The 10556-nt window shown below is 41.0% G+C and overlaps 1 protein-coding gene across 1 annotated transcript in view; it reads right to left on the bottom strand.

The window, feature by feature from the left end:
- Positions 1–5492: 5492 nt before the first annotated feature.
- The window catches only part of GLTP (glycolipid transfer protein), a 73225-nt gene continuing 68161 nt past the window's right edge, over positions 5493–10556 (bottom strand). The window contains exon 5 of the mRNA XM_068239252.1: positions 5493–10417. Within this exon, the coding sequence (XP_068095353.1) occupies positions 10235–10417 (183 nt within the window). The 3' untranslated portion in view covers positions 5493–10234. The remainder of the gene's footprint in view (positions 10418–10556) is intronic.

The raw sequence follows: 10556 nt of genomic DNA, 5'->3' as shown, positions 1-10556 counted from the left end.
GGAGAAAGTGTTTGTAGTCATGTGACCACAGTTTGGAACGCAGCGTGGGACAGGTTAAAGAAGGAGGCTGCTGAGTAAGTTTAACATCCCCCCACACACACAGCTGCACTATTGAAATTCGAATGAAACGCGTTCGGATTTCATCCGGAGCTCATTCCTGGACTAGCAGTAGCCTGCTGCTGCCATTAGATGGCGTTTGTGTGCCCACATCTGCTGTGAGACACACAGTGTCATGGATGTCTTGGAAGGGGGAAAAAAATGTGCATAACATGTCACACAGATCGGAATTCATATTCATTGATCTTTCAGGTGATCGAATATGAGCCATGTAGGAGGGTTGCAAACTTTTGCACCATAACAGGAAACAATGCTCTTTATTATACTAACTTCTATTTTATTGCATTTCTATCTCTTCTAGTGATTTTGATTACCAATTAAGTGTTGCCTTTCAAAGTGCTCCCCTATCATAGTGGGTCTTATAATTCTTTCTTTCCCTTATTTTAGAGCTTTGTGTTATGCATGATTTACATTAATAATTTCTCTGTCCTTTAGGGATGATCATGTCTAGGAGAATTCATGGAAAAGCATGTGATAAGTTTGGTCAGGTGTACAGTAATGCATGAATTACCATGGTAACAGTAACGCTACTAGAGTACCATGCTGTGAGTTCATGGCATTATTACCACCAGGGGCGTACCTAGAAATCCCCAGGCCCCCCTGCAAAAAAAGAAAAATTAAAACAGCCCCCTCCCCCCCGCCAGGGACTTTTGTGGGGCAGGAGGGGTCGCAGCATAAGAGGAGAGCGTGGCCGCAGATCGGTGGGGAGGGGGGACATTTCCCCCCTCCCTCACCTCGGGCTCTCCTCTCATGCTCGGGCATGGCGGTCGTTACAGATCCCCACGGCCACGTTCAGACCACGCTCTTTTTCATTTGCCGTGATTGTGCAGTATAGTCCGTGCTAAACCCCTCCCCCCCCCCCCCCCATAGTCTTGTGTAAATGCTTTTTTGCATGTAGAAAAGCATTTGTCAGCATCCTGGTGATCGTCGACTTTTACCCCTGCAGCACAGGAGTACGCCGCTAAACAACCTTGGATCGACCCGGTTTCTTTCAGGGTTGCCTTAGACGGGGAAAGTGTGGATCAAAACACTGCATTTACGTAAAAGACGTGCAAGCGTCAGTTTGCGATTATTACATTTAATTTCTTTTACATGATTTTGTGGTTGCAACTTATCATACTCAAAATATATACTAGACCGTTGCTTGTCACATTTTGGAAAGTTGCAGCCAAAATTTTATAAAAATTAATTGAACCACTTTTTGCACAGAAATTCTGCAAAAATTAAACGCTAGGGAAGTGAACCCTTTATTGGAATACAGAATGTTGAGATCTGGTGGTTATGTCTGTGCTCACTTGCCAATGTCTTTTGTGATGGTTATGATGCCGCTGTAGTAGGCCTTTTTCACCTCACCTTGACCTTTTTTGGTGTGAGATTTTAAACATAATTTTACTTTTTTCTCATTACACCATTTCAGTGCTTGACTTCTTTTTTTCTTAGTAATAGTAGTACATTTTTTTTTATGAACTATTTTATATTTTTCCCACAGGACTGTTAATTATAAACTTTGACAAAACAGGCTCCAAAACTTTGTATTTTGATGTAAATAAAACTGAAGATTTTTGGAGTATTTACTATTCTCTGCATTTTATGCCGTCAGAAAATACATTTATTCATTAAATAGGTGTACATATTTTAAACACAACCAGACAACGACATGTAGTACTTTTATTCATTGCTTAAATTAACACACAGACATTTAAAACAAGCCATTTGGTCAAACATTTAGTTTTATAAACCTGTCAGAATACTTAAAAAAAACAAAAATTGCCTAAAATATGGACTGGGTCCATTAATTAAATGCTTACTTTGTATTTTAATTCAAAGACACATTGGTGAAAATATCCATTATATTGATACTGTATATAAAAAGTAGTGCAAAGGGTAAGTTAAGAGTCCATACTAACCAACATTTCATCACCTGGACAATGGCAATTCAATGAATAGCTTATTATGAACCATGTCAGCAGTTTATTGTTTACTTGCCTGTAAGTCAGTGTTATTACCTTTAAAGTGGACTTAAACTCTTGCACATGATGGAAGGAAAACAGAGGGAAATGCACCCTGTATGTATTTAGGGAGTTTAGCCTGTCTAATTCCCCCTCATTTATGTCTAATCACAAGTTGTAATATGATCTCTCATCTGTGTCACCTGACTGCCATGACAATCTAATTTGAAAGCACATGATGTTAACAAAAATATTTAATGCAGGATTTGTATTTGCTGTAACCAAGACAAGTTTTTCTTTAAAGGTTTATTATGCTGCTGCTTATCTTTTAGAGCAGAAGGGAAGTTCTGAGTTCAGGTCCACTTTAAAGGGAAGGTTCAGGGACAGTGACAAAAAAATAAAAATCCAAATCCACTTACCTGGGGCTTCCTCCAGCCCGTGGCAGGCAGGAAGTGCCCTCGGCGCCGCTCCCGGTGGTCTCCGGTGGCGCGCCTGACCTGGCCAGGCCGGCGGCCAGGCCTCTTCTGCGCTCCAATCTGCGTTTCACGCGTGCGCTATGACGTCATCAGACGTCCTCCGGGCTGTACTGCGCAAGCTCTGAACTACTGAGCCTGCAGCCCGGAGGACGTCCGATGACATCATCGCGCCCACGTGAAACGCAGATTGGAGCGCAGAAGAAGCCCGACCTGGCCACCGGCCTGGCCAGGTCGGGCGCGCCACCGGAGACCACCGGGAGCCTGCGGAGCGGCGCCGAGGGCACCTCCTGCCTGCCACGGGCTGGAGGAAGCCCCAGGTAAGTGGATTTGGATTTTTATTTTTTTGTCACTGTCCCTGAACCTTCCCTTTAAACAATTTATTTCCTGTTTATATTCGTAGACAAAATAAAGCAAAAATAAAAAAAAAAATCCCTATTCTACAAATGTAGGTGTTCAACTGTAGCAAGATTCTTCTGTAAACAAGGATGATTGGTAGTAATACAAATGGCAGGAGGGCAGATATCTTTGTATAATGGGTGCCACATACATTGGATGGAGAGGGCCAAAGAGATGAAAGGGGTGGGTTGAGGAGACTGATTGCCTTTGTTTCCGTCAATACCCTTTCCTTCACTTCACTTTTAGATCTGAAGCCATAATAGACATTTGTAATAGTGCCCTTACACATAGTGAAAAAAAAAATATTCTATCACTACCATGAGAACTACATACAGAAATATAAAATTATTACTACCTTTACTAGCCTCTTTTTTTTAAATCAGAAAACGAAGGCACAATAGTCTTAAATTATTACTACTAAAGTTCTGCTTGAAAGGCACTTCCACCATCTGATACTTTTGATCAGACTTGTAAAACTCAAAAGATGCAGTTTGCTGAACTGAGTAAGACCAATGAGGACTCACATTAGTTCTACCTGGGGCTCCCCTCTAATACACTTGTTTTTGGAGCGTTATAACCATAATCTTTATACACCCACCATAGAGAAGGTTTTGAACCACTGCAAGACTATTTAGTGTTCCTGATACACCGTGCAATCAAACTTAATTCAGTTTCCTAGGACTGAGAGAAGCATAGGCGGTTTCAAAAGCTCTCATGCACTCAAAGTACACCAGAGTGACAGATATTGCACAAAAGACCACAAAAACTAATGCATTGCTACAACATGAGGGATGACTAGTGAACAGCACTGTATTGTATTCAGTGATGTCCTAGGAAGATAAATCTAATTTAAATAAAGGGTGCAGTGACGACCTAAGAATGTTTAAATATATCCTGCACAATCCAATTTTAATAAAAAAAAAAAAAAAAAAAAAACACAGATTCCATGCAGCTTTCTGCCTAACTAAACCCCCAAAATCCCTTGCAACCAGCCCAAGAGTCTTAACAGGAACTTTAAGTGACATGATGAGATAAACATGTGTATGTACAGTGCCTAGCACACCACTATGCTTTTCTTTCTCTGCCCAAACAGTTATTTTAATATTTATCTATGCAACTGACAGTTTTTCTACAATAGGGACCCAGTGGACTATAGCTACTGACTGATAAGGAATTACAGCCATTGCTCTAAGATAAAAAAAAAAAGTCAGTAGTTCATATATTTGAGCACTCTAATGCTGGGAATACACGTTTCGTTTTTGCCTTCGTTTTAGCCTTCGATTCGTTCAGTAAACGAATCGAGTGTTGAAAACGTATGTGAAAATAGTCATAATCTCATAGTTTCGATTAATAGACCCCAAAAACGAACGACTAGTGATCGAACATGTTTGATATTATCTCTCTTTATCCATCTAATCGAGCCATTGGTAGGCTTGATGGCTGTTCAGATTGATTATATGTTCGTTTATGTTAGTCCGTCCCTGTAAAAAGGGATTTTCGTTTCGTTTCTTTGCAGCCTTCGATTATTGGAAAAACGAAACCATCAGAATCGAAAAAAAAAACGAAACCGTGGGTGGTGATATTAACCGTACGTTCGATTATTTCGGGAACGAAAAGCACAAAAGGCACAATCGAAACGAAGGCTAAAACGAAGGCAAAAACGAAACGTGTATTCCCAGCATAAGACAGAGAGACTGCTACAGTCAGCTGAAACAATTAGTTTAAGTTTTTAAACAGAACATAAAACTGGGGGATATCTAAAAGTCATTTTTAGAAGTAGAATAGATACAATTGTTTATCTCATCACTCTGTTTTCACTCAAGTTCCGCTTTAACGACTTGAGGACTGGAATATATAAAAACCCCTTAAGGACCAGAGCATTTTTGCCATTTTATATTTGTCACCAGTTTATTAGATAGCCAGGCATAGGTATTCCCAGTATAGATAGCCAGGCATAGGTATCACCAGTATAGATAGATAGGCTTAGGTGGCCCCAGTATAGGTAGCCAGGCATTAGTCACCTTCCCTCGTCCAGCCAGCCTCGCAATGCCACTAAATACCAAGTCCCAGCTTGATGACATCATCAACCCTGGACTCAGTGCGAGGCTGGATGCCGGGCAGAGTGGAGGGCAATGACGACCGCCAGAGGAATGTCAGGAGAGGAGAGTCCCAGTCCTCTTCTTCTGCCGCTGCCTTTAGTGATCACCACGATCGCCATGGCTCCTGATCAGTGAGGGGAGATGTCAGTTGTCATGTGAGAGCTGAATCTCCCCACTCAGGTGCGTGCGATTGTGTCAGGATTTCAGAGACATCACAGTTACGTCCTGTCAGCAGCAGCCACACAGAGGACGTAACTGTAACATCCCTGGTCCCAAATAGGTTCAAATCAACTGCTTATGTTCCTAATTATTTTCATAAACAAGGGAAAACAATATAACATTTCATTCTTGTAGTACTCAAACCACAGACTTGACTGATAACAGAAGTATAGAAATTTCTATGAACTACAAAAGCAAAGTTTACTGACTTGGTAAATGATAACTAGGCCCCCAAGTTTTCTATGCAGCTTTATCTTTATTACATAGCAGCAAAAGGAGATCTTTTCGGTACTTACAAACACTGACAGCCAAACCAACGTGGTGTAACCCTTCCCTAGTGTATTCTACATGATCGTTTGCCCCATAATTGTGCTACTTTCCCATGACCGCCTCATACTTGTATTACTGGGCCTACCTAACCTGCCCAAATCTCATGATCATGTGTTTTGTACAGGTTGCCGTGTATACCTCTGCCCTATGATGTTTTAATTTATTACGTCTGTCATACTTTGTATCGTATGCATTTATTGCCTAGTGCTGCGTAATATGTTGGCGCTTTATAAATAGAATAAATAATAATAACAGGGGGCGCCATTACATGTTGAGCTATATTTGCCCATAAAAAAGGGGGCTTTCACTCAGAGGAACTTTAGTGAAAAGAACGATTAATAAAATTGCATGTTGTTTACAATATTAATTTATAGTTAATTTAGCATGTGTTTTTCCATTGTAAAATTTTTCCTCTCTCTGATTTACATTGTGAAATTTATCACTGGTGTTGACATCTTTAGTTCTGCCAGGTGATCTGCACAGAATGCTTGTTACTGAGAGCTCTATGCACAGAGACATTGCTTGCTTGGAAGTTGGAAAAAGCCATTATTTCTCACAATGCAACAAGACCGCAAACTGTCAGGACCTTGGTCATGACATCGCAACTGTGGGAGGGGTTTCACCACAATAGCCATACAGACTCACCTGATGATCGATTCTAGAAAAGGTAAAGATTTCTGGTGGGAAAGGGGATATCAACTACTGATTGGAATGAAGTTCAATCCTGGATTAAAGTCCCTCTTTAAAGAAGGAGAATATATATATGGTGTGAGATGCCGCTACATAATTTAGAGGTTTACCCCTTAGACAAGTATGAGTTTCTTCACCTGAGACTCACCTTGGGTACACTAAGATTTTCCTTTTATGTACATTCTTCTATGTACTTTTCACTGAATTGTTTGCAATGTACTCATTTTTGTATGAGACCTTTTTATTTGTTATTTTTGCAGTGTTCTTTTGCCTGATTTTTAATAGTGTTTTTTTTTTTTAAAGGGGAAAATCTACTACATGTGCAATTCAATTATCTAATCCATTGTAGAGGGAAAAAAACAACCCTGCATAACTGGTTGCCTGAAGTGAATATACAGGTTTACACGATATAAGTTGAAAAATCCACAGCAGTACAGTTCTAACAAAGGACTTCAGCCTCCATTTCCACAAATACTGCATTCAATTGAATGTTATATAGTGCAAGCTACCCTGTGGAAATGCCAGGATAAATGGTTATCACATTCCAGAGCTTGACAAACTGTCCCCTCTGTGGGGACTGGCTGGTGTAAATGCAGCAGTATTTCTGTGTATAGCTTACCTCTGACTTGCCATTGGAAATAGCCCAATCAGCACCAAAAATATTTGGGCTATCCTTATATCTATGAGCTCCCAAAATTCATTTCATCTCAAAACACCACTGTAAGCTAATTAGGTTTACCAGAGAAAAAAATAAAAGGGCTTCTTCATTTCTGGGCTCACATATCACATAAAACTAAATACCGTAAGTAGTTTCAATAGCCACGTTCCACATGTATATCATGACCCATTTAACATCCTGTAGTGGTAAATGAAAGGAGTGACATGTCTGCAAGGGTGTCAGTATATTTTTCAGTTCAGGCCAGCGTTGCGTTTTGTTCTAGAAACATACATGTAATTAAAAGTTATCAACAAATATATTCCAACCTGAATCAATAGAAACATCAATTATGGTTACAAGACCCATTCATAATATTTCCAGTGTTCAGACCAAGCTAGGAGTTCAGATTATACCGAGAGCTCGTCACATGGAGCCTTTGTAAATGGTTTATGACAGACCAGACATGTACGGTATGTCTTGTGTATTGTTGCTTCTCCGCAATCCTGCTTCATGCCTACCTTACTTGTGTTACTTTAAAGGGCAAATTAAGTGAGAGGGACATGGTGGCTGCTATATTTATTTCCTTTTAAGCAATACTAGTTGCCTGACTGTCTTAGCGATGCTTTTCCTCTAATACCTTTAGCCATAGACCCTGAACAAGCATGCAGCAGATCAGATGGCATTGTCAGAACTGACAAGATTAGCTGCATGCTTGTTTCTGGTGTGATTCAGACACTACTACAGCCAAATAGACCAGCAGGGCTGCCAGGCACAGGCAACTGGTATTGCTTAACCACTTGAGGACCCAGCCTTTACCCCCCCCCCCCCCTTAAGGACCAGCGTGTTTTTTTTATGATCTGTGCTGGGTGGGCTCTGCAGCCCAGCACAGATCAGGTTGCAGGCAGAGCGATCAGATCACCCCCCTTTTTCCCCCCCTATGGGGATGATGTGCAGGGGGGGGGGGGGTCTGATCTCTCCTGCCTGCCTGGGTGTTGCGGGGGGGGGGGGGGGGCACCTCAAAGCCCCCCTCCCTCTCCTCCCTGGTGATCGGGGCAGCACAGGACGCTATCCGTCCTGTGCAGCCTGTGACAGACTGTGCTCTGTCACATGGCGGTGCTCCCCGGCCGCTGATTGGCCGGGGATCGCCGATCTGCCTTATGGCGCTGCTATAGCAGCAGCGCCGTTCAATGTAAGCAAAGGAGACAAACGTCGCCTGCATTTACATTTAGTCAGGCTATTCACGGAGACCCGCTCTGTGATCTAACAGGAAACGGCCGCTCGCGCGAGCGGCCTTTCCTGATTATTTAGGGAGGCACCTGGTGACGCATGTGCGTCGCTGGTCCTCCAGCTACCACTTTGCCGCCGCACGGTATGAGTGTGCGGTCGGCAAGTGGTTAAAAGGAAATAAATACAGTAGACCGCCATATTCTACTCACTACAGTTGTCCTTTAAACTGCTGATGTATCTCAAAAAAAAAAATTGCTTATCAATTTTCAATTTTCAGTAAAGGAAAAACCATTTGGTATTTGAGACTTCTTTCCCTCCAAATTCACTAAGATTTCCTCACAAACGGTAAAAGTTTTGGTACTATACCCAAAAATCTGACTTCAGTTCACTAAGCCCTGCCTGGTAATATCTCAGCAGCTGTGGAGTGGGTCTGGCAGCAAGCTGGGATTCTTTAGTGTCTGCTTGAGCCATTCCTGCTTCAGTCTGTGAGTAAAAGGCTTCCTGCATCCCTTTAGATGTATGTATGTCACTAGAGGGTTCTCTTTTCTCTTCAGCACATCTAAAGGGATGCAGGAAAGCCTGCACTCTTGTTTTTTGTGATATCTTGCCCGGCAGTGCATCAGATCAAATCGGGTGAGTAGCAGGACCAGGAGGTTGTCTCCCTTGTTTATCAATCTTACCACATCCATATAGTCAATTACCGACAGCTCCTGGCTGGAGGTAAAACATTTTACTTGCTTTGCCAAGTATTCTTATCTTTGTGAATAGATATCTATTGAGGTATATACAGCACAAGTCGCTAATTTTGCTTTCCAATGCGGTAATAGGTTTCATGAATGAGAGTTTGATAAATTGTTTAGGAAAATCTCCATTTTCCTGTATTACCAAATGTGGTTAACCCCCTTGTGTGATTTCACATTTGTGTTAATTAAACATGTAAAATGGGATTCCCTTGTGTTGTACATAAACCGCATAACATTTAAACCCAATATAAACTTTTAAGAAAAACACAAGATAGTCATCTTTGTACCTAGATATAAAATATCCCTTGCATACATATAATGTGCGTAAATTATCAGTCCAGGCCATCTTTCATTAGAGGGAATATTAATCAAATAGCTATTTTACATCAGTGTAATGGACTGTAATTTAAGCAAAGCTAGTAAAGCCCAGGAGCTTTATTTTATTATAAATGGCTATTGCATATTTTACCCACAGTGTAAATTGAATGGCTACCATATATTACAGTGATTGTAACTGGAGAATATCGATGTTCATAATCTGGAAACACTTACATAGTTACATAGTTATTTTGGTTGAAAAAAGACATACGTCCATCGAGTTATGTTAAGTCTTTTCTACCTGCTCGCTTTCCTTTTGCTCCACCTCCAGAATACTGCCACTTTCCTACTCTGTACCGTTGTAAAACTTCTTATTTTACTGCTTGCATCAGAGAACTCTACGATTTCAAGGTTAACCAACCATCAAGATGAAATACAATGATATAACCTTTAGTAGATGAACAGAAAATATGTTTGTAAGCCAATTAGATAAATGTCAGAATGAGTTTATCTATTCAGGACTTTTAGCAGGTCACCATAGTAAAGGATCAGCTCTTGCATCAAGCATTAGAAATACCCCCCCAAAAAAAATCGATTTGCTGTTTCGTTGCAGGACACTTGATGTAAGAGAAAGAAATTTGATGCAAGAGACTGGGGTGTAGTGAAACTCAAAACAGGTGTTTGCAAATGACTCAGCATTCCAAGCCTATCCTGAGACAATGCAAGATTTGATCAACAACATTGATTAGGAGAAACGTCATGAAAAGAGTACTTTTTTCAGTGAGCATCAAACTCACTGTTAAACCTGATTGATTAAAGGGTGCCCTTCAGACTTATAGGAGTGCTATGGTCCACTTTGTACTTTGCTAAATGTATCACTTTCATTTGATAACTTTGGTTTTGGGCCTTTCAAGGATCTAGTGAGCTTCTCCAGAAGATATTCCCAGAGAAAGGCCATGTCCTGAGCTGTAGCCAAAAGCAATGAGAGGGGAGGAGTCTGTGCACAAGGCAGCTAGGCTTTGTAATCCAACTCTGCGTTCATCTTGTTGTACATTATATATATTGCTTCAATTGTGGCAGTGAAGTTGACCAGAAACTGGCGAATCTTCTCTATACACTCTTCTTCCTTCACATTATGTCCTTTAGAGAGGGCCCTGAGGAAGTCATCTTTATACGGAGCAGCAATGAGTGCAGCCTGAGTGGTGAAAAATACATATTAATACTCTCCCTTCATGAAAAACTAGAAAAAATGAAAAATTCTAAGACGCGCATGTATTCACATAAAATTAACTTGGCATCTACATCAACTTGAAATAATCATCTCATTAACAACC

The sequence above is a fragment of the Hyperolius riggenbachi genome, chromosome 1 (assembly GCF_040937935.1).
Source record: "Hyperolius riggenbachi isolate aHypRig1 chromosome 1, aHypRig1.pri, whole genome shotgun sequence".
Classification (NCBI taxonomy): Eukaryota; Metazoa; Chordata; class Amphibia; order Anura; family Hyperoliidae; genus Hyperolius; species Hyperolius riggenbachi.
Note: the sequence above shows the minus strand (reverse complement) of the source record. Positions and strands in the feature narration are given on the sequence as shown.